The 23,589-nt window shown below is 41.1% G+C and overlaps 1 protein-coding gene across 4 annotated transcripts in view; it reads left to right on the top strand.

Annotated features, from left to right (window-relative positions):
- Window positions 1-23,119, top strand: part of SEPTIN10 (septin 10) — a 49,024-nt gene extending 25,905 nt beyond the window's left edge. Inside the window, exons 5-12 of one of the 4 annotated variants that reach the window (XM_065580984.1) lie at window positions 1,688-1,849; window positions 2,645-2,741; window positions 3,340-3,508; window positions 8,474-8,542; window positions 12,240-12,372; window positions 20,365-20,555; window positions 20,803-20,968; window positions 21,908-23,119. In XM_065580984.1, coding sequence (XP_065437056.1) covers window positions 1,688-1,849; window positions 2,645-2,741; window positions 3,340-3,508; window positions 8,474-8,542; window positions 12,240-12,372; window positions 20,365-20,555; window positions 20,803-20,932 — 951 coding nt within the window. In that variant the 3' untranslated portion in view covers window positions 20,933-20,968; window positions 21,908-23,119. The remainder of the gene's footprint in view (window positions 1-1,687; window positions 1,850-2,644; window positions 2,742-3,339; window positions 3,509-8,473; window positions 8,543-12,239; window positions 12,373-20,364; window positions 20,556-20,802; window positions 20,969-21,907) is intronic. The other 3 variants (XM_065580985.1, XM_008174304.4, XM_024110837.3) reach the window with 3 other exon arrangements.
- The last annotated feature ends 470 nt before the right edge of the window (window positions 23,120-23,589 follow it).

The raw sequence follows: 23,589 nt of genomic DNA, 5'->3' as shown, positions 1-23,589 counted from the left end.
AGAGAATGATCATTTAATGAGTAGGTATTCAATATTTTGTTTTCTCCTCATTGTTCAATGTGTGGCTCCAGGCCTCCTTACTTACCGCAAGCTTTTCAGACCTTGCTGTAAATCCAGCATTATTAATTTCCTCATGGGCTTGTCTATGGTGCTCATCACTATAATATTTGAGTGCTTTACAAACAATTTATCTTCACAACACTCAGGTGAGATGAGGGACTATATCCCTGTTTTGGAGATGGGGAACTGAGGTGCAGAGAAATTAAGGTAAAAAGTATCCACTAATTTTGGGTACCCAGTCTGACACTTGGGATCTGATTATTCAGAATACGTAGCATTGTATATCACTTTAAAAGTGTTCAAAGCACAGTTCCCATTGACTTCCGTTGTACTTGTGATCACTCAGCACTTCTCCAAATCAGACCACAGGGTCTCAGAAAATGAGGGAAACATTTAGTGACCTCTTGTGAAAAATTTGGTTTAAGTGACTCAACCAGCCTTACATAGGAACTGTGTGGCAGAGGCAGCAATAGACTCCAATTCGCCAGGGCAGCATTCAAGTGCCTTAACTATAAGATAATCCTTTATCTTCCCTCAGTCCCTTGCCTCATTGTCTACATACCTTCCAGCTTCTTCGGCAAATCAGGTAGTACCTTCCTTTACTACACAACCCTGATTCATCCCTAGAGCAGGTCCATCCTATGTACTGAATGAGGCAGGGGTCCTGAGGAAGAAATGGTATGTGATCATGTATTTAAAGACTGCATCATAATGTATATGCATAGGGAGGACAAATTAAGGATGCACAGGTAACCTTAATTCTGGCATTTCTTAACTTTTGAGTTCTCCGTTTTGCCACATCAAGGTTTTTAATTTTTTCTGACATATAAAATATGTTCCACAACCATCAGTATAAATCTCATGCTTTTCCTATCAGTTAAATATTAAATTGACAAGGTTTTATGTGGTGATGTAGCTGCATTGGTCCTAGGAAATTAGAGAGAAAACGTGGGTGAGGTAATATCTCTTACTGGACCAACTTCAGTTGGTGAGAGACAAGCTTTCGAGCCACACAGAGTGCTTCTTCTTGTCTCTCTAAAAAGGTTTTGTGGTTGGCAGTGCAACGTGCTAGCAGGGCAAAGTTAAATATTTGAATCTAACAGCACAGCAGACTTTTAGGGTACCAATAAGGAGAAAACAGCAAATTTGCTGTTTTATAGGCATAGAGAAATAGCTAGTGTACACAGTGTTAATGTAATTTTTTCTTAACTTTGGATTTAGTATCTTAGTAAAATTATATATATTGTAGCTGGTAGCTGTGTGTATGTTGCTATTCTTTTCCTTATGGTTATCTTTGAATGGTGATGGAGGTTTGCTTTTTTTCTAGTGGGATTATAATACCTTTCTTCTACTCACTTTTGTTCTCTGATCAGCTCTGGTTTGGTGGGATTATTAGGTAACACATTACCGCTTGATTATGATGTTCAAAGTATTCACTTTGGAAATGTACACAGTGTTTATTATTAGTTTGTTGGCTTTTGAATGAAACCATTCACATAAGAGTCACTGGAAAGCTTGTTAGAAATTAATTCAGACATTATGGGAAACTGAATATTTTAACATATAAAACTTACAGGCTTGAAAACAAAGCCTTTACACATCTCATGTTGTTTATATTATTTAATAGGTGAACATTATACCAGTCATAGCCAAAGCAGACACCATTTCTAAAACTGAACTACAGAAGTTTAAAATCAAACTCATGAGTGAATTGGTTAGTAATGGAGTCCAGATATACCAGTTTCCAACAGATGATGAAACCATTTCTAAAATTAATGCCACTATGAATGTAAGTATGTTGCATACATTTGAAAGAATGTTTGATATTCTGGTATTAAAGTATCCTCTTTACCACTTTTCATGCTTTTTCTTGCATGTACTTCTTGAGAAGGCAATAGGGTTTTGTATTTATAGCATTTGGATATTTACATTTGTCTTTTTATGAGCTACTTAAGGAAAAATTTAGAAACACTCATCTAGTCTGGGTCCCCTCCCCCCCAAAATGTGTTACTCTAATAACTTTCTTCCCAGTTAGCAGTACTTCAGGTTTGGTTGTGGAGCAGTCATTCAGTGTTGAGGCAACATTTCCTGCCTCATGGCTGTCTGAGCTTGTGGCATGAGCAAGATCTCAGGCCTCAAGCCCTGCACTTCCTGTAATGGCCTCATGTCTGTCACTGGTGGATGCTGAAGATGCCTGTTCTGCTTTGAGGAAGGCTGTATCCCAAATAGCGCAACTGTCCGCTGGCCTTTTCCAATAAAATTGATGCATGAGGGACAACTACCTCAAACTCCATTTATTGTAGCAATCTATGAAGACTGTATTGGATTTGAGAACCAGGAGTCCTTGTGACATGTGCAGCCCTCCGTTGAAGCTCCAAAGTCCCTTAGTGCACTAGCAGGCCAGGATTTGACTAGCTATTGCTCTTTTTAAATGGATTCGCTATGTGAAACTGACTGGTAGTTATAATATGTTTATTTGTCTCCAAATGCTTGTTGTTTCTCTGATTTAATTTTCAATGTTGTTTTCCAGTTCGTATGTAAGGATACTGGGAAATAAGACTGAATTGTTCTGACTGTTTTACAGGGACATTTACCATTTGCTGTAGTGGGGAGTATGGAGGAAATGAAGATTGGAAACAAAATGGTGAAAGCTCGACAGTACCCTTGGGGCATTGTACAAGGTAAAATCTGAATTTTGAATAGTATTTTTCACAAGTATGTGAATGTTGTTTTCATTATAAAACCCACTCAAGATGCAGAAATGTTTATGTTTTGATAGTAAGTGGGCTGATGCTGGCTTCTTATGCCAGATCGATAGGCTAACTGATCCAAAACATTCATGGCTTGATCTTCCAGGTCCGATCAACACAAATGAGATTTATGAGTGCTGAGCAACTCTGAAAATCAGGCCATCAGATCCTGGATGTGGTGATTAGTTATGTTATTGCATTGTAAAGGTGTAGCTGACATTACCAAATGTTACAAGGCTATTGTATCAGAACAGAGGAGAAAGAAAGTAATTTCTTTTGTAGATTCAAATAGGGAGTCATGAAAAGAAAAATAATGGAGCCTGATAAACAATGTTTATAGTTAATGCTTGAATTATGTATCACAAATCATGAGGCAGCAACTGGGTAAAAGAAACTAGGGACATTTTACCCCCAAAAAACTTAATCAACCAATTGAATAGAAAATACCAAGGTTATTCAAAATACTGTTCTACGGTATAGTCATTTGTATATCATGGATCAATATTACTATTATTATTTACTTGAATAGTGGAAAATGAGAACCACTGTGACTTTGTAAAGCTTCGTGAGATGCTTATTTGCACAAATATGGAAGACCTGAGAGAACAGACTCATGCACGGCATTATGAGCTGTATAGACGCTGCAAACTGGAAGAGATGGGCTTCAGAGACACAGGCCCTGAAAACAAACCAGTCAGGTAAGGGGGTGAATCCTTTAGCTTGAATGTTGAGTTCATTCATCCCTGCATTATGATCCCTAATCCTTTATAGTCTGAGGGAAAGGATGAAAAATTATATTCTTTAACCCACCACTAGAAACAAATAGTGCCGTCTGAAGGAAATATCAGTAATACATGGAAATTGTAATATTTTTATCTAGTCATCATCACCGTATACTATATGTGTGATGTGACTATTTTAGAGGAGTACAGACTATTTCTGTATTTCTCATAGATCACTGATGCTTTGTTCCAAAACTGAGGATTTTGATTTATTTCTTGCAAAAACACATTTGGCAGCCCATGTTCTTCTACATATATGTACACTATTCTCTATTCTTTTTTCTTGCCGTTGAAACCAATTCCAGCATAACCTGGCTTTTTCTTATACTTCCAACTTTGCTGTTTTGTCTCATCTGTTATTGATATCTGATGTAGAAGTGGTAGTGTGGTTGGACTCCATGGTCAGAAATAATTGAATAAATAACTTCTATCCTATAAAATCACTGGTACTACTTTTAACTTTTTACATTTCTTTACCCATAAAGATTAGAAATTTGTTCATGCCACAGAAAATCTCCAAATAGCCTGCCATAGAATTAAGGGGGGATTCCAAAAGTTCTCATGAAAAGCAAAAAGAAAGAGCTTACTTGTAAACAGGCTTTTTTTGTATAATCGCACTTTGCACAGCAAATCCTCATAATTCCTATTTTCCAATTTTTCTATCTTTTCTAACTTTCTGATCTTTTTTTATTTATGTAGCCTCTTCTTTCTACATGTATGACTGCTTCATTTGTACGTGCACATTGCGTGTTAGAATTCTTCCAGAAATAGACTTCTGAACTGCCAATTTTTCTCTCCTCCGAGTCTATAATTAGTAGTCGAATTCTATTGAGAATGGAAATCTGTGAAGTGCCAATTTACTGCTGTGCAGTAGTGGTGGCCAACTCTTGGATGGAATATACATTAAAAAACAGCAAAATATCCTGGAACTTAAAAATGTTTTTTAATGCTCTGACTCATTATTTGATATTTTTATATCTGCCCATCTTTACCCAGTTATTACTAATACTAAAAAGTAACGCATTTTCCAACTAGTTTTAGAATAGTTTTTCTAGTTGCGTAAATTCTCAGTTTTCATCTTTATCTCCAAGAAGAAGCTACAAAGCTTCTTAGGTACAGTAAAAGAATTTAAAGAGAGGAATTAACTAACTGATTTATTGTGACAAAAATAGGCAAGCGGGATCTGCATGCAATTCTCCCTGTGCTCTGTGTCACAGTGAGAATTACATTGATGCCTAAAGGAGAAGGCACTTGGTTTGTCTGAAGGAAAATTTACATAACGTTATAATGAGAAGAGAGAATTCAGAGGATTCATTTGATGTACAGCCTGCCCAATAATGTAACATTATCCATAAAGTATTTGATGGAACTACTACACAAATCATAAAATAAACTACAGAAAGTCTACTAATTGGAATTAAATCCATCAGCAATATGGGGAAAAGGATGGCTCTGCCCCACAGAGACAGTACAGTAGAACCTCAATAATTCCCACTTTATTGAACTGCAAATCCAGTCATTTCTCAGAAAAATGACCATCTTGGCCACTTCTCAGCAAAAATGTGTTCACAAAGTGAGTTGCAAAATTATTAAAACGCCAACACTTTTACAAAATATACTATAGTACATTTACTACTATTTAGCAGTGTAAGGTATTACTACAAATAATTAAAATTAAATTGTACTCAATAAATGAACAAAGTACATCTAGTGAAGTCAGTTTCCCTGACTTTTTATAATTGTTTGTTCACTTGCAAAATTTGATAATCTGCAACGGTTTTCTCAGTCAGTGTAAAATATCAGAATTTTGCTATATTTGAATAATATGCTGGCTTTGCTCCATCAAGAGCTTTGTGGTATTTATTGCACGTATGTCATTTTGATGATTTAATAAATACATACCCTCATATAGTTGCCACTAATTAATGATTGATAATTCATTTTGAATTTAATTTTAGTCCAAAACTGTTCCTTTTGCAGGGCAGCAGCAATAGGTCTTGTATTGTCAGGACTGCTGATGAGGTCATAGGCAGAGAAAACCATAATTGGTTTTCATAAATTGTCTAGTATGAAAAACTATGTTGATAAGTGTCCATTGCATGTAAGGCAGTGGAATTATTATTGTGCCCCAAAGCATGCTAGGTCCTCTCAGAAAACCTGGAAAGAAATGGTCACAATTCCAAATTGAAAAGTTAGAAACATACTTAAGGTACAAGTGGGTGTAACAGGATTAGGGTTGGGAAAGCAAAGATAACAATGTTTCATGGTTAAATAGGCCAATAAATATAGTAGTCCTCCTAATCTAATGTCCTCTGTGAGTTTGCTTAGTAATAAGAACAGTTAACTGTTATTTATTTGTAGCTGCATTCCAGACTTTTTTTTGTTTATAATGGAGTTCTAACAAACCACTATATCCTAATCCCCACGGGATTTAAATGGAGCTGGTTGTAATTTAGATTGTATTAATCTGAATTAAGGATGTCTACCCAACAAATCTTATACATGTGCCTTGTAAAAGAATACTTGTATGAAAAGAGGGATCAGATGAATCACATAGGTTCATGATGAGATAAGCTTCACATGTGAGGCCCTATCGCAAAAGGGTATTACTAAGGGCTTGTCTATACTTACGCGCTGGTTCGGCAGCAGGCAATCGAACTTCTGGGTTCGATTTATCGCGTCTTGTCTGGACGCGATAAATCGAATTCAGAAGTGCTCCCCGTCGACTCCGGTAATCCTGCTCGCCGCGAGGAGTACGCGGAGTCGACGGGGGAGCCTGCCTGCCGGGTCTGGACCGCGGTAAGTTCGAACTAAGGTACGTCGACTTCAGCTACGTTATTCACGTAGCTGAAGTTGCGTACCTTAGTTCGATTTGGGGGTTTAGTGTAGACCAAGCCTAAGTGTAGTGATGTATACTAAACAAACATCAATCTAAACAGAAATGTGTGGTATACAGTTTTAGAAACTAGAATTTATCATCTAACACTTTGCAGGGTGTATGGTTCATCACTTGAAGTCAAACGTAACTGGTTTAGTCATGTGGTTAGAACACTTGTTTACTAGCCCTGAAAATAGCCAACCTGTTACCAGTCTGGAAATCAAGTTGTTGAAGGATTTAGAATTTAAAAGTAGAGTGGAGGAGAGGAGAGGTTGAGAGAGAGATAATTGTATGGTAGCTGTTTGAAGATTGAGTAGATCTGCAAGCTGCAATTTAAAAGTCCAGAAATCTACCAGGATACTACTTGTATCATGTAACTTAAATTACGTAGGCGATGTTTATCCTCTGGTGGAAGAAAACTGACTGTCACAGGAGCATTGAAAATATACGCTACTAGTTTGCATAGGTGGGGAAAGATACATACATCTTGTAAAATGGATGTTTGTTTACTTTCTTGGATTGAAGTTAATCTTTTTTTATTCTTTATTTTTCTACATTCACAACATGTGGGTTTTACAAGCTTCCCAGCCAATTTTCTTTTAAAGGGAACAGAATGCCCAAAATTGGAGCAACCAGTTATTCCTTGGATTAATCATCCTTTTTTAAGCCATGGTGTCGGATTACATTTTAAATTCTTCAGAGCAGGCACTTGTCCTTGTTCTGAGGGGTTTTCAGAGAAGGGCAACAGAGTGATTAGGAGCATGAAAAAGTTCTTCGTGTGAAGAAAGATTGGGATTGTTTACCATAAAAAGAAGATGAATAAAAAGGGATATTATAAAAGTATAGAGAAGATTGACTGGTAGATTCTGTTGTCCCAGGCCATAACATAAGAACAGGGGGAAATTAAGTGACATTAAGAGCCGACAAAATCAAAACTGATAAAATGACGTATTTTTTCCCCACAATGCTAGATGGTGTAACTCATTAAAACAGGATGTCTTTGAAGTCAGAAATTAGTGAGGTTCAAAGAGTGTTTGGATGTTCTTGCTAACCGTATAGATCAGTGGTTTTCAACCTGTGATCTGCAGACCCCTGGATGTCTGCAAACCGTTTTAAGATTTCCAAAGATGTCCGCACCTCCGTTTGAAATTTTTTAGGGTCCACAAATGAAAAAAGTTTGAAAACCACTGATACGGTGTTTACAGTTAGTGCTTAAAAAAGGAAGTGTTGGAAGGGCTATAAAACCTCTTGTGTCAGGGTTTAAACCAATCTCTAACTACTAGGGATTAGGATTAGACTGTCATAGGGGCCAGACTCTCTCTCAGCTGCCTACTGTGGGGTTTCTTGCACCTTCTCCTGAAGTATTTGGTGCTGGTTACTCTTATAGATGGAATACTGGACTGGATGGATCATAGGTCTGATCCACTATGGGAATTCCTATATCTCATCTTTTAAAATGCTTAAAATGCTATGCTGCTTGTATATATAAAGAATAAAAACAATAAAATCATGACAGCCATTATCGCTAAAAGGATCTTAAACCCCATCCTTAAACCAGTCATTTAGATACAGGTTGCCTCTTGTTCAAACCTTTATTCGGGTAAACGCCTAGGTACGTTCTGAAAGTCCGTTATTGTCAACTTTAGGAAACCTCTGAGATAGTGAGTCTCAGTCAAAGAACTTCCTGAAAACACCTTGCCATCATCTTCAGAATTTAAATCTTGAGACTGTTAACTGTAGTGCCTTAACTCCTGTTGGGTTTTGATACTGAAGAGTTCTAAAGCTTTTCTGTCAAATGGAGGGTTTTATTAATAGAATATATCTGAGGAGTAAGTTACCTGAATCACTCTTAAGGTAGGTTATTTGGATCACTCTCTTTATATTTCTATCAGCTTGTACATTTGATCTTTGTGAGAAGAAATATTAAGTGTCCTACTAAGCCTGCTTAAATTAAGCTCATTGAACATGAGCAAAACTTGATTGATTTGCACCTTTGTTTTTAGGGTCCCCCTACTAAAGGGTTACACAGATAGCAAAAAGTCTATATCTCACAGCCACGCTTCTGTAGAAAGGTAGGTAGTAGTGCTATAGTGAAGTATGTGAAGTGTATTAGTAAAATATTAAAAATTATTTACCTTATTTGTACATAAATGCCTTTGTCACAAACTCCCTTCCCCCAACAACCCCGCTTACAGAAAGGGTGATACTATCCATGTATTAGATTTTCATTTTAAAGCTGGAGTGCATTATACGAAGCATGTCAGAGCCAGTGTTGTGTACATTTTGGAAAGCATTTAACTGACCACAGTATACACAATTCATTAGATACGTATAGTGCCAACTTAAACTCTGATGAAATATAAACCACTCTTAAAATAAAGCACATTTTAGGTCATTGTTCTGCTGACATTAAACATTGTGGGGAGGGTTTAAGTTATTACATTTTCTGTTTTTGTCATTGTGATTTTCAAAAGAATACTATATTTTAGAAACAAACTGAAAAAAGAACAAAAAACTGCTTTTATAAGTGATTATTTGGTAAATCTGGTATCTTCAAGGCAGACTTCTTTGTGTGAATTAATGGATGCGTACCATTTTAGCCAGTATGTTTCTCTGCGGAACTATTCCTATAAATATAATTTTCAACATATATCTAAGTGAATGAATTTCTAGGAACGGTGCCTTAATTTCTCTATTTCTTTTAATTTGAAAGAAGATAGCGACAACTTGCTCATTAAGGTATTGTGGTGATTTTTATTTTTAAAGAAGTGACCTGGTCTCGTCTCATAAAATTATTGATGCGGTGACCTTTCACCATTCCAGCACTAAATCTGAGCGGTTCAAGTGATGACTTATATTTGAAACTTTTAATGTGCTCAAAAAAATACCCCAGCTGCAGGTCAACAACAATCATCTGTCTAGGAACTGAAATTATAGCATAGTATCAAAACATCTGACAAATATAAATTCATTAATCTTCCCAACAGCCTTTTCTTTTATTAAACTGGTTTATACTTAGAGACTTGAAATGGTTGCTACCATGACCTTTTTTTTTTAAAATGGACTATTCATTTGGTTGAAAAAACACACAGTACCTAGGGCAGATCTGCACTACAGCGGGGATCGACGCTCTGAGGTCGATCCACCGGCAGTCGATTTAGCGAGTCTAGTAAAGACCTGCCAGATCAGCTGCAGATCGCTCTCCAGTCAACCCCTGTACTCTACTGCCCACAAGAAAAGTAAGGTAAGTGTAAACCCTGCGGTAACTTGACCTAAGGTACGTCGACTCCAGCTACGTTATTCACGTAGCTGGAGTTGCTTAGCGTAGGTCGACTTACCGCATAGTGTAGACATATCCTGAGATACAGTAACTTACTTTTGTTACAATCCTTGTATTCCACATTGGGAGAGGAGAAGAGGAAGGAAAGTAGTGTTGTCACAATGATTAATTTACCAATGGTGTCAAACACTTACCTGTGAATTGGGGAGAGCTTTAGAGTAAGAAGAGGTGAATCAACCCCCTCTGCCATTACCCTACTGAAAGGATGTTGCAGTCCCACCACCCAACAGTCTGTGAGGCAGTAAGCAACAAAGTGCTGAATGTGTGGAGGAAAAAAAGTAGTGAAGGAACTATATCTGATTTAATAATTGAAACATTCAGCAACACAACTTTCATAGAAGGATGAAAGAAAGAAATGGAGCGAATAGACTGTCAGCACCGGTGATGTCATACTTCCTGTTACGTTGACTCAAAATGGATTGATATTTAGGATTGGGGAGCTTTCCTGCCACTGTCATAGAATTAAGTACAAATAACAAGAGGTGAAACTATTTCAGTTTATTGTGACATCTACATCAGCAAGTTCTTAGTTTTCCTGATTCAGACCTTTTTACACTGAAAATTACTTTGAGTGGTAACAGCTGAACAGGATTTAAATCTGTTAATGTGCCAAAAAGGAAGAACATAAGTTAATGAATAAAAAGATGTTGATTCAGTGTTTCAGCAGCCTGGAAGGAAGCCATGAACCTTGCTCTTGATAGCTGAGGAAAGATGCCAGATGCAGCTAGAAAAGAGAACAATAATATTAAAGAAGGCAAACAGGGCACACGTAACACCAGAACAGAGAGGGACATCATTGCCTACATTACGACTTTGTCATGGTAATTTTTAGTAAAAGTCACTGACAGGTTGTGGACAATAAACAAAAATTCACGCAGGCCCGCAACCTGTCTGTGATTTTACTAAAAATAATGGGGAGGTCTGGCATAGGGAGTGACTGAAGCCCAAGCCCCAGGGCGGGGATTGAGAGTCTAAGTCCCACTGTGGAAGAGGGGAATTCCAGCATCCACTGCCATGGTGGCTGACTGCTCCAGGGCCCCCGCTGCCACCCTGGCAGCTCAGAGATCCGGGGCCCCTGCTGCCTGCAGTGGCTCAGAGTTGCAGGGCCCCCCAGCAGCTGACAGCTCCAGCCCCGCTGCCCCAGGGCTCACGGCTGAAGAGGAAAATGTCACTGAGGTCTCTGAAAGTCATGGAATCCGTGACCTTCATGACACAATCTTATCCTTAATCATTTCTAATACTTTAAAGATCCTTTTATTAAACTACTCATCAGCATTATTTCCTGTAAGAGACAGGCCCAGGTTCTCAGCTGGTGTAAAATAAATGGACTTATCTATATCAGCTGAGGATCTGGCCCACAAACTCAATTATCGTAGACTTTGCTGTCTTACAAAACTTTTATTCAGATACTTTTTGGAAAGAGCATTTTTCATTCAAGCATGACAAAACATTTCTCAAAGATAGGTAGGTTATCCTTTTTCCAAGATGGGAACTGAGGTGTGGGTACAGGAATAAAACATGATCTGATTAACAGTTTTGTTGTTGATATCCTGCTTCTGTGTTTTGTGTCCAGGTGTTTGCTTGATAGCAACTATTTTGTTGTTGTTACCCTCTTACTAATTTCAAAGACCAGTATGGTAAGCTTCAAATGTGTTATCTTGTGTGAAGAAACTAATTTTTTTAAAACCATACTAACAAAAATGTTTTTGTTAAGGAAATTCAGACTTTTCAAGAAATAAGCCTATATTGTGGATATCAAAGTACTTGTAAAATCAGATATCACCTTTAGCCACATGACGATCCCGGATATTCAATTTTGAAATCACATAAAGAATCCTATATATTTTGTTTGAGGGTCACATTATTTCCCTTCATTCAGGTTGAGCCTTCTTACTTCACTTATTTCCCCAAGGTTAGCTTTTTTTATAGGGGCATAATCAATCTAACAGCTGTTATGTGCAAAGTAGCATCTCGGATGAAACATTTCAGAGACGCTAAGTTTTCATTGATTACAATCAGTCCGTTCAAGTATGAGAGAACTCCTATCCTTTTCCAACATCTTGGGTGTCCTGCCACCTCCTTTTCTTGTAAACTCTACATTTTGCAAATTGGAGATTGTGTGTGTTCCTACTCCATGTTTCAATAATTGTAACAGTCCTAAACTGCTGTAATTTGAAGTGATTCAAATCAGATCAGTAAAGGGCTTCTTGTCAGTTTTTTTAATCTACCCAGGCATGTTTACTACAAAGGTATAGGGAGTAGTTGTTTCTATTTAAGGTTGTTTATTACTTGCATATGAGGAATTCGAGAGATTTGTACATGAGCTGAACAACTTGTTGAAGTAATGTGCGAAACTGTATTTACATGCTTCCTTTATGTTTCCTTATCTTACAAACAATACGATAGAGACTAAATTCTCTGGACTTCAGTCTACAGGAGACCTATGAAGCTAAGCGGCATGAGTTCTTTGGCGAATTGCAGCGGAAGGAGGAGGAGATGAGACAGATGTTTGTGCAGAGAGTCAAGGAGAAAGAAGCAATATTGAAAGAAGCTGAGCGAGAGGCAAGTATGCCTCTCTTTTCTTTTTAATTTACAGGTGTTTGGAATATTTTAGCAAAATCACTACTACTATCATACCTATTCATTATTAACTTTTGTATAGCACTAAAGCTAAAAAGACACAACTAGGTTGAGTTCCATTGTGCCCAGACACTGTACAGAAATATAATAGATGACAATATCATTCCTCAAAGAGCTTACAGTTAAAGGACTGGACAGATGGAGAAGAGAAACACAAGTGGGCTTGGACAGAGTGATGGAGACAGGGTAACATAACAGTCTGCACATTCTTAGCCATTCTGTAGCAATGATCACAGCGTAGCCATGATCAGATTGCAGTTTTCTGTATGCATTATGGCGGAAGTGAGTTTTGAGGCGGGAGCTGAAAGAAGATAAGGTGGTGACTACAGATTTTGATTGGGAGCATTTTCCATACATCATGGTTAGCATGGGAAGAAGCACAGGAGTGCTTGTTGAAGAGGGGATGATTGAGACCTTATTCGTGGAATTAAAGTGGGAGTCAATGTTGCAGTAAAATGAGTTAGAAGGGATGGAGCTAAATTGTGGAGTGCTTTTAAAAAAAGGACATAATTTGTTTGATGCATTGGGGGTGCGGGAGGGAGCGGTGGATGAAGCCTAAACTAGTAAATATCCTGTTTATATTATTTATAAGTCCACCATTGCAGTAGTATCTCGGCATATCTTTTAAATTAATCAAAAGAAATTGCAAGTTTTCTATAGAAATCCTGCAGGTTTTCAATATTCTTCAGCCCAAACAGCTGAATGTGTGGTTATCCCCATAAATAAGGGTATTCTGGAGCTGTGTAGGGACTTTGAGTTAACCCAAGCTTCAATTCCTACCTGCTTTAAAGCAGGCATACACTATGTATCAAATTCCTGAGAAGGATTTTGAATATCTTTTTACTTTCACCCACTACCAGGCTCTCTCTGGTAGTGGTAGTAGCTAATGAGAAATCTAGACTGGAGCTTCTAGATCCTTACTTAATAAAGATATGAAGTAGATGGATCTCTTGAGATCTGAGGCATTTGTCAGTGCAAGAAATTCCTCAGAGGATTGTCTTCCATCAAGCCGTGCTAGCAAAATGATTTTCTTACCCCTCTCCCCAGCCTCCTTATTTAACATTCCATATGATGGGCCTACATGTTTACCTCAAATCCTGTCTTAAAGTGGTTTCTGATTTCCATCGCAGGTCCATTAACCTTGCATTTTTCCTTGCGATGCTGGTGCATTTGAAAGGAATTCAGCTACACACTTTGAATGTCAAGAGGGTCTTAATTTTATTTTTTAAATAGGATCAAACTAATTCACAAGTTGCCCTACTTTACTTGTGATGTGTTGGATAAGATTAGGATCATAAACTCCTTCCCAGCATAGGACTGCCCAAGCAGATCAGGATATGAATGATTTATTGTGTTCAGCAACCAATGGGTTTCAGGGCACATTCAGGTAGGTCTAAGGCAGCCTCTACAACATACCTTTGCAGTTTGTTTCTCTGATATACGCAAGATAGTTTGCAGTGTTGCAGCTGTGTTGGTATCAGGATATGAGAGAGAGAGTGTAGATGAGATAATCTTTTATTGAACCAACTTCTTTTGATGAAAAGTACAAGTTTTCAAGCTCAGGGCTGGATTAACTTTTTGCGGACCTGGCGCCAAACATATTTGTGGGCTCCCATGGGAAGAGTGGGGCATGGCGCAGGGGGGCAGAAGGGTTGGTCCGCAGAGGGAGGGGCCAGTTGGGGGCAATGAGACAGGGCATGGCATGGTGGGATCTGCCCCGCTCCACACTGCCCAGCACAAGGGCTCTGTTTACAAACCTGCAGGCACCAGATGCGCACTGATCTGCCCAGCCCTGCGCTGCCAGCATGCCCCTTCCCCCAGGGGTGGGCCCGTGCCATCCACCCCCCTGCCCAGTGCCCCGCTTTTATGCCCAGCACCCGCTCGCCCAGAGACCTCCACCACAGATCCCTATGCCCATCGCCCTCTCGCTGAGATCTCCCACTGATCCCTATGCCCAGCAACCCCCCAGACCACCCCACTGACCAGCACCCCCCTCACAGTCCCACCATCACAGCTGTACAGCACCCCATGAAGGAATTCTGCATCAAAAAATAAAAAAATTCTGTGCACAATATTTTAAAATTCTGCAAATTTTCTTTGTCAATAAATAAATGTGGAAGTTCCAGCATGGCAGTGGGGAGCACAGGCCACTGGTTGCATGGAGGTGGGAGCTCACCCTGCAGCCTCCCCCCATCCCGGGACAGGGACTCAGCAGTGAGGCTGCACCTGACTCTGACACAACGCAAGGGCCAGGCCTGCCCCAGAAACACCAGGTGTGGACAGGCAGGCTCAGCCTGGCAGCAGGATCCAAGTGCAGAGGGACTTAATGTGGAGAGATCCAGGTGGGGGTAAGGGGGTTCTGTATGGGGCAATCTGGGAGTGGGCAGCTCAGTGGGGGATCTGGATGCACAGGGACTCGGGGGGGCGGGGGAGGGTTCCAGGTGCAGGGGCAATGGAACTCTGCAGGGGGGATCCAGGTGAAGGTGGTTGGGACTCAGCATGGGGTGTCTAGGTGTGGGGAGCTCAGCGGGGCAGGGCATGGTCTGGGTGCAGGGGAGGTGGGGTTAATTTGGGGTGGAGGTCCAGGTGCAGATGGTTGGGGCTCAGTGGAGAGGGTGTGTGGGGGGGCTCATTGGGGTGCTCTAGGTATAGGGGGGGTGAGGCTTGTCAGGGTGGGCGTTTGATGGGCCTGTTTAATGGGGGAGCCCCAGTTCCTGCCAAGGGGATGACACATGCTGGGCTCCCACTTCTCCTATCCCCTTCTATTCACCATCCAATGCCCCTTCCCCACTGCTCCATCCCCTCCCCATCCCATCCCTCTTCCTTCCCCACTGCTCCATCCCCTCCCCATCCCATCCCTCTTCCTTCCCCACTGCCTCTTTCCCCATCCCCAGCCCGGCCCATGCCCCACCCCACCATTGGCACTCACTGTTGTACAAAAAACAGGACAGCTCCAAGCACACAGAAGGGAAGCACAACCAGCACTAGGACCCAGAAGGCAGTGTCCAGCTGCAAAGTCAGCGGAGCTGAGCAGCACCCTTCTTTTTCAGCTGGGCAGCTCTGCACTCACCGAAAGGGGGGGCAGTGGCATATGACCCCATATGCCCCCCCCACTCCTCACCTCTGCTGGGGCAATGCCCCCCAAACTTAGGGTTGCCAACTTTCTACTCGCACAAAACCAAACACTCTTGCCCAACCCCTTCTCCGAGGCCCCGCCTCCGCTCACTCAATCCTCCCCTCCCTCTGTTGCTCGCTCTCCCCACCCTCACTCCCTCTCTCATTTCCACCGGGCTAGGGCACGGGGTTGGGGTGCGGTAGAGGATGAGGGCTGCGGCTGGGGGTGCAGGCTCCAGGGTGGGGCCAGAAATGAGGAGTTCAGGGTGTGGGAGGGAGCTCCGGGCTGAGGCAGTGGGTTGGGATGAGGAGGCAGTGAGGGCTCCAGCTGGGGGTGTGGGCTCTTGGGTGGGGCCAGGGATGAGGGGTTTTGGGGTACAGGAGGGGGCTCCAGGCTGGAGTTGAGGGGTTCGGAGTGCAGGAGGGGGCTCTGGGCTGGGGCAGGGAGGGCGAGGGCTCCAGCTGGGGGTGCAGGCTCTGGGGTGGGACCAGGGATGAGGGGTTTGGGGTGCAGGAGAGGACCCAGGGCTGGGGCGGTGGGTGGGGTGAGGGCTCTGGCTCAGGATGCAGACTCGGGGGTAGAGCTGGGGACGAGGAGTTTGGGATGCAGGAGGGGGCTCCGGGCTGGGATCAAGGGGTTCAGAGGGCAGAAGGGGAATCGGGGCTGGGGCAGGGGGTTGCGGCACGTGAGGTGGTCAGGAGTGTAGGCTTCAGCCGGCGCTTACCTCAGGCAGCTCTTGGAAGCAGCGGCATATCCCCCCTCCGGCTCCTACATGGAGGCATGGCCGGGCGGCTCTGCACGCTGCCCTGTCCGCAGTCGCAGCCCCCATGCAGCTCCCATTGGCCATAGTTCCCAGCCAATGGGAGCTGCAGAGCCGTTGCTTGGGGTGGGAGCAGTGTGCGGAGCTCCCTGGCTGCCCCTACACCTAGAAGCCGGAGGGCGGACATGCCGCTGCTTCCGGGAGCCGTGCAGAGCCATGGCAGGCAGGGAGCTTGCCTTAGCCCCGCTACGCTGACAGGACTTTTAACGGCCCAGTCAGCAGTGCTGACCTGAGCCACCGGGGTCCCTTTTCGACCAGGTGTTCCAGTTGAAAATCGGATACCTGGCAACCCTACCCAAACTAAGCCCATGGGCATTCCCAGCTGCCCCGCCTCCCACTCCCCCCGCTTCCCTTTGCTTCTTCGTCATTTTCTAAAGGGAAGCAAAGAAATCTGCAGGGGGACCGGTTTTCATTCCCCCAGGAGTATCCCACACAGACCCCCCTCCACTGCCAGTGGTCCCCCAGAGACCCCCTCCCTGACGCCCTGCCTGCCTTTCGGCCTCAGCCGCTGGGAAGTGACTGTCTGTGCATAGGCTGAGCTTGCAGCACAGCTGGGGCCAGTCAGGGATCACTCCGGCTCCTTGGGAATGGCACAATCAGCCAGGCCAGAGCCTCCCTGGGCTGGGCTCCATCAGGACCCACTTGCCTGGAGCCGCCCAGCCCAGCCTACTGCGCTGCCCCCCACCCACTGGCTGAGACCGGCCTGGTCCCTGCACCAGTCCTGGGCAGTTCGGTCTGGGGAGGTGGGCAGGGCCCCACAGGTGGCGGGCAACAGAGACTGCCTGAGCCAGAGCTGCACCTGCAAGTGGAGCAGACCCCTGGGACATAACCCCTGAGAGCCCACCCAGCCCAGCTGTGCCACTGGCCCCACACCCACGGGTCAGGCAAGAGGGAGGGAGGTGAAGAGGAGAGAGCGGTGGGTGGGACCTTGAGTCAGAGCACAGACAGAGTGGGGAGGGGAGGTGGGGTCATGGTCCAGACACCAGGGCCCCTTCTGAGTGTGGGCCCGGCGCCATGGTCAACCCGGTACTGCTCAAGCTACACAGAGCTCTTCTTCAGGTCTGGGGAAGGAAGCAGAGTGTCTGAGCTAAATACAAGTTGGGACAGATATTGTTAAGCAGAAGGGGTAACCCATGTTTGAAGTGGTCACTTGAAATAAAGTGGGTAATTGGGGGTTAGATTGTTATGCATAAAGGGTTTGAAGTGGGCAATTAAGGGTGGGTAGCAGGCAATGTGGTGTGTTACAAATTGTTGTAATAAGCCGTAAAAGCAGTGTCCCTGTGAAGTCAATGGTTTTTGGTGTGTAGCAGAGTATGAATTTAAGTTCCCATGTTCTCTCATTTTTAAGATGTTATGCAGGTTAGCTTTGAGGACAAGTATTAAAAGATAAGATATGAACTGATTGCTTTGTGAAAAGTGTTCACCCACAGTGATATGGTGTTTGTTTTTTGTTTTTCTGTGTGAACTCTTTTGAAAGCATAGTGATTCTTGGGGCATTTGATGCACTGGGTGATGTACACTACATGTAATAAGCATGTGTAGAACCCATGGATCTTGAAAGGTGTTTTATGGGAGGTATTGATCTTTGTAGCTGTGAAGATATGTCTTCAGGTTTTGCGTTTGTTGTTCTGGTAGGGTCTGGTGCTGCTTTGAGTTTACATTTAACAACAAACACTTTGCACAAACCATGGGAATGGCCATTGGTACTGGGCTGGCTCCCCAATATGCCAGCCTCATCATGGGTCACTTCAAGGAAGAATTTCTGGAAAAATGCACCATGAAACTAGTGATATATCTGAGATACATTGATAATAGTTTCATCCTCTGGACAGAAGACCTAAACTTCCTCATAGATTTTCATCACAACTTTAACAACCACCACCTATCCATCAGACTCTCCGTAGAATACTCCCACACCAGCATCAACTCCCTGGACACCATGATTAGCTTAAACAATGGAACCCTACAAACTTCTATGTATAAGAAACCCACGGATCACCATACTTACCTCCATAGATCCAGCAACCACCCCAGACGCACCAAAAAATGTATCGTCTACAGCCAGCCACTCAAATACCACAGTATTTGCTCCAAAGAGAAAGTCCAGGTTGCACATCTAAACACACTTAAAACCGCCTTCCCTAAACAAGGACATTCCACCAGAGAAGTAGATTGCATTCTGGAAAGGGCCACCAAAATATTCTAGGAGAACATTTTTCAATACAGGGGAAAAAACCTGAAACCATTGACTGCACATCCCTAGCGACACAGTTATATCAACCTACCTCCTGGTGTATCTCCACCTCCACTTCTCGGGGAGGTGGAGTACCTACATGATGGGAAAAGCTATCCTGTTGGTGTAGGTAGGGTCTTCAGTAAGTGCCACAGTAGCACAGTTGCAGTTTTGTAAGTGTAAACAAACTCTCAGACACTGCTTCCTTCCCCAGACCTGAAGGAGAACTCTGTGTAGCTCTGAGGACTTGTACCTTCCACTGACAGAAGTTGGTCCAGTCAAAGATATTACCTCACCTACCTTATCTCTCTTATATGCAAGGTTGGTGTTTGGAGCTCTTTATGCAGAATTACTCTCTGTACCTGAATTCTGCCCAATTCAGGACAGTAGTCTTGCAGTTACTTCTAAATACTCCTCAGACTGACCGACCTACAGGATCACTACTTGCGTGTTAATCTCCCAAGTGCGGCAGTCCATATGGACAGCTTCAACAGAGATTTTGAGCATGCAGTGGTTCACTTGGATCTGTAACTGCACAGATCCAAAGAGAAACTAACTAAGGCTACACTCTGGACCTTATAGTGGCACAGTTGCGCCACTGTAAGGTCTCCTGTGTATCCACTTTATGCCAGTGGGAGAGCTCTCTCCCGCCAACATAATTAAACCATCCCCAATGAGCAGCGGTAGATATGTTGGTGGGAGACACTCTGCTGCTGACATAGCACTGTCCACACCAGCACTTTTGTCGGTGAAACTTATGTTGGTGAGGGGTGTGGTTTTTTTCACATCCCTCCCAACAAAAGTTTTGCTGACAAAAGTGCTAGTGTAGACAAGCCTAAAATGTGTTTCTTCAGAGAACAATTCTTGCAGATAAATAATTAACTCTTGTAATACAACAAATAGTTTTTCTCCAACTACTCAAATTGTAGTCATGGACACTGGGCTACATACATATACAGCCATCTGATGGCTTTCTGATCATCTAGTTTTAGGGATATTCTGCCCAACAATTCCTAATTTTTGAATGCTCTACTAATCTTTTCCTCTTCTCAGAGGTTCCAATATCAAAGAGCTTCACAACTCCAGTTTATATCAAGCTGTTGTTTTTCTTTACTCAGCTCAGTGATGATTGGATACTCCTCTGTTGAACCATAAAGGTGCCCTCTCTTCAGTTTTGGAAATGTTACCTGTGGATGCCTCAATTTTTGATCCACAGAAAATATTTCCTGATTCAAATCTAGTGCCCTATTTAGTTCTTGCAATTTATAGGCTCCAGCATTATGTTAAGTGCAGTAATCGATCATCCAGAATAAGAAGGTTTGGTGCTTATTTACTCCCTGTTAGTGGTGGAAAAGAATTGCTGAACCATGTGTCTCCCTGTTAATTTTTAATACGAATTAAAATCTGTATACATGTCATCCTAAATGCCTTTTTTTAAAAAGTTGTTTGGGGAAAATATGGTTGTTTAAGCATTTTTTGTAAATGCAAATGCATATAAATATGTGATTGTACTCTGAAAGTTTCTTTAAGTTTTTTTTTTAACAGGATTATGGTGCCCCTATGTTTGATTTATGAATCAGTGTTTTAAGAGCTCAATATATGTAAGAAATCTGCAATGATAACAAAATGCAAGTTATCTATGTAGCTTACAAAGTTTGCTTTGAGTATTAGTAAGTGTTTTCCTATGGCAAGGCTACCACCGTGTGTCACTAGTTGGAAATGCAATTTTTGTGCTTTGGTTAACAGCTGCAGGCTAAATTTGAACATCTTAAGCGACTTCACCAAGAAGAGAGGATGAAGCTGGAGGAAAAAAGAAAACTCCTGGAAGATGATATGATTGCATTCAATAAGAGGAAAGCTGCTACTGAGTTACTTCAAGCACAGGCATTTGCATCTACACCTAGCGTTAGTTTGAAAAAAGACAAGGACCGTAAAAAGTAAGTGCTCATACGAGCAGTCTGTCTAGGATATCAATAGAGAAAAAAGTCTTCACATTTCAGAGTTATTTATTCATAACCAAACTTCAGTCATTTTAGTAAACAGTGTAAATATGTTATTTTTTATATGATGAGAATTAAAGTATGAATAATCATTATGCTTGAGTCATTGTCTCAAATAACTTAGCTATGTTGACTGATTTGAGGAGCTGCTGTATATTCTATGAGAGTTCTTTTTTTCAATAAGGGATCCAGGTTTTCGGCTTGAACTCCTGTGCTTTGATGTCAGAGATCATGAAATTGTGAACGTGCAGGAACAGAGTGAGAGGGAGAAGTTAGAAAGGGACAGAATCTCACACAGGGAATTCCAGAAATAGCAATTGGATGCAATTGTCGAGTTTTATGGGTTTAGGGTATGTGTTAGTTTCAAAAGTTGTAGAATTGATCTTTATGATTACTACTTTTTTCTTGCATTTCTTCTTTTATTCTTTGTATTATCAGATGCTATGCTATTTTCTAGTAAAGAGTGAAGCCAGTGTGGATCTTTGCCAGTGCTAACCAGTAATCTTTGCTGGGTCAATGGCACTCATTGGCTTGCAATCCTCCAATACCTCCACTCCACTGAGGAACCAGTTGCTCTGCCATAGTTGTGATTGTATCATCACATACATTACAAACAAGTATTTTCAGGATTTTGTAACATGGTCATACAATTGTGCTGTATCCTGAATATGGCCCACATTTTTTCACTTTTGGAGCCAGTTGACTTTTGTCTTGTGAAAACTTGAAAAAATTGTGGAGTTACAGGAATCCTTTAAAAAGCAGAACTCCCAAATAACTCATCAAAACAAATGTGTTTTCACAAAGAAAATTGATGCACACAAAATATGTTTTAACTTTGAGTGTGACAAAAACAACAAACATCATAAAATTAATCATTTTTTTCCTTGATGGTGGATTACAATTTAACTGTAAATAACTGTTTGCTTTGTTGTTTGTGTCGGTCTTATTGAAATTGAAAATTCAATTTTGACCTGATACGCAGCTGCATGTCACTGGCCAACTGCTAAGCGTAATTTTAGAAGTTATATGGGCACACACATTCCCATGAATGCGGGACCAAGACCAGGCTTGACCTTTTCTGTGTATACATCAGTTTTCTATTTCTACTTCACCCTCTCAAAATTGCATCTTATAAACAATGTAGCTACTTTCTTTTCCCTTCATGTCTTCTTCTGTAAGAATTGTACATGAAAATGGATTTATTAACTGTACCATTATGAATAATTCTTGAGTATAAAGTTTTTCATTTTCTCTGTATTTACTAATGTATTTTTCTGTTTCATTTCCAGCTTTATGTAATACAGAGGATTATGGCAAGCAAATGTTAAAAATTATACAAGTCAGCTATGGTTTCCTATACTTTTTCTATTTCTTCTGTATTTCTTACCAAACAAGAATTTGGAAAATGGCCATTACTACTGCAAGTTAAAGAAGAAAAGTATGTGGTCAATATGCATACAGTATTGTAAGTTACTGTTACATTAATATAATTTAATGAACATTTCCATTAAGCAGCTACGTTGATATGCCCTTATACTTTAGGAGTATATGGCCAAGTCACACTTAAGTGCATTGTACCAAAGAAAATATCTCTATCGTAGACAGTTTTCATTCATAATATGAATACTGTAGTACAGAAGTATTCAGTGAATATATATATATATATATATATATTATAGCCTTTTGAAAGTAATTTTGATACGTTATGTTTACTTACTAAACAGCATTTAATGTAACTTCTGAAGTGTTTTGAAATGTATTAAATATTTAAATCTGCTCAAATAACCACTTATTAATTTTGCTGACAATGGTTTGTTTTTTATAGAAACACTGTCCTGATTTTGTGATCTAAGCTTTCTAATGAACAGGAATCATGGTCTTCAGTGCTGCATGCTAATATATTTGTAGTTGACATTACTAATTGAAGACCAAGTCATTAAAAAATAGTCTAATCCACTTTCATCTGCTTTTCAGTCTTTGGCCTCTTTACATGTATTCCCTGGTTCAGAAGCTGGGCATTTTTGAAATAAACTGGGCTATTAAAGACACACATAAATAACTTTACAAACATGGCTAGTCCCATTTATTTCAATGAGACTTCTTGCATGCATAAGTTAAACATGTGTATAAGTGTTTCCAGAATTGGAGCCTTACTTTATTTGTATCTCTTTACTACATAAAGACAAACTGTTTAGTGGCTTACAGAATAGGTTGAAGAATCGTTTTTTAAAAACAAACGTTGGAAAGTAACCATAGCTTTGTAGTGTTAAAATTGTCATACAACTAGAACAGATGGCTAAACTTCCCTTTTGTTAACTTCAGCATCTTTAGGTTAAAGCACGTTTAAAACAATTCTTATATTTTAAAAGTCCCCAATAACTATTTATCTGCAATAATCTATAGACAATGTAATTCTCCAAAGATGACTTGTACATTACTATTTTTGAAATAAAATATTAATACATAACTTCACTGAAATAAAATGTACTTGCTGAAATGTGTCTAAATTGCTTTAAATCCTACTTTTGTGTGTGTTGGTATTAGACACATAGGGTAAGAATTCACGTTACTCTTAAAAATAAACAAAAGTAATACAGTTGCAGTTTTTTCAAACATTTTTCTTAAACAAATGATTTATTGGCCAAAATAAAATTTTAGTTCTGACGCATTGCCTCAAGAAGTCAGACTGGTTCATAAACTGTTACTGTGCTCAAGCTCTGGCCCTTCTGACTTTATTTAGACCGAGGAAATGATGCACACAAAGATGAGATAAGCTGATAGGAGGGGAGGAGAATAATGGAAAGGAGTAGTATTATAATTGGAGATGAAATGTAGTTTGGAAAAGTCCATAACTGCCTTTGTGTGCACTTACCCTGAAAGATAAGGTACTGGATAAGTTCTAGTGTGTGTACTTGCATGCCTAACAGTACAATAGAGTTCAAAGCATTAGAAAGCAATTACTGTTCTTACA

The sequence above is a fragment of the Chrysemys picta genome, chromosome 1 (assembly GCF_011386835.1).
Source record: "Chrysemys picta bellii isolate R12L10 chromosome 1, ASM1138683v2, whole genome shotgun sequence".
Classification (NCBI taxonomy): Eukaryota; Metazoa; Chordata; order Testudines; family Emydidae; genus Chrysemys; species Chrysemys picta.
This window is presented reverse-complemented; position numbering and strand designations above follow the sequence as displayed.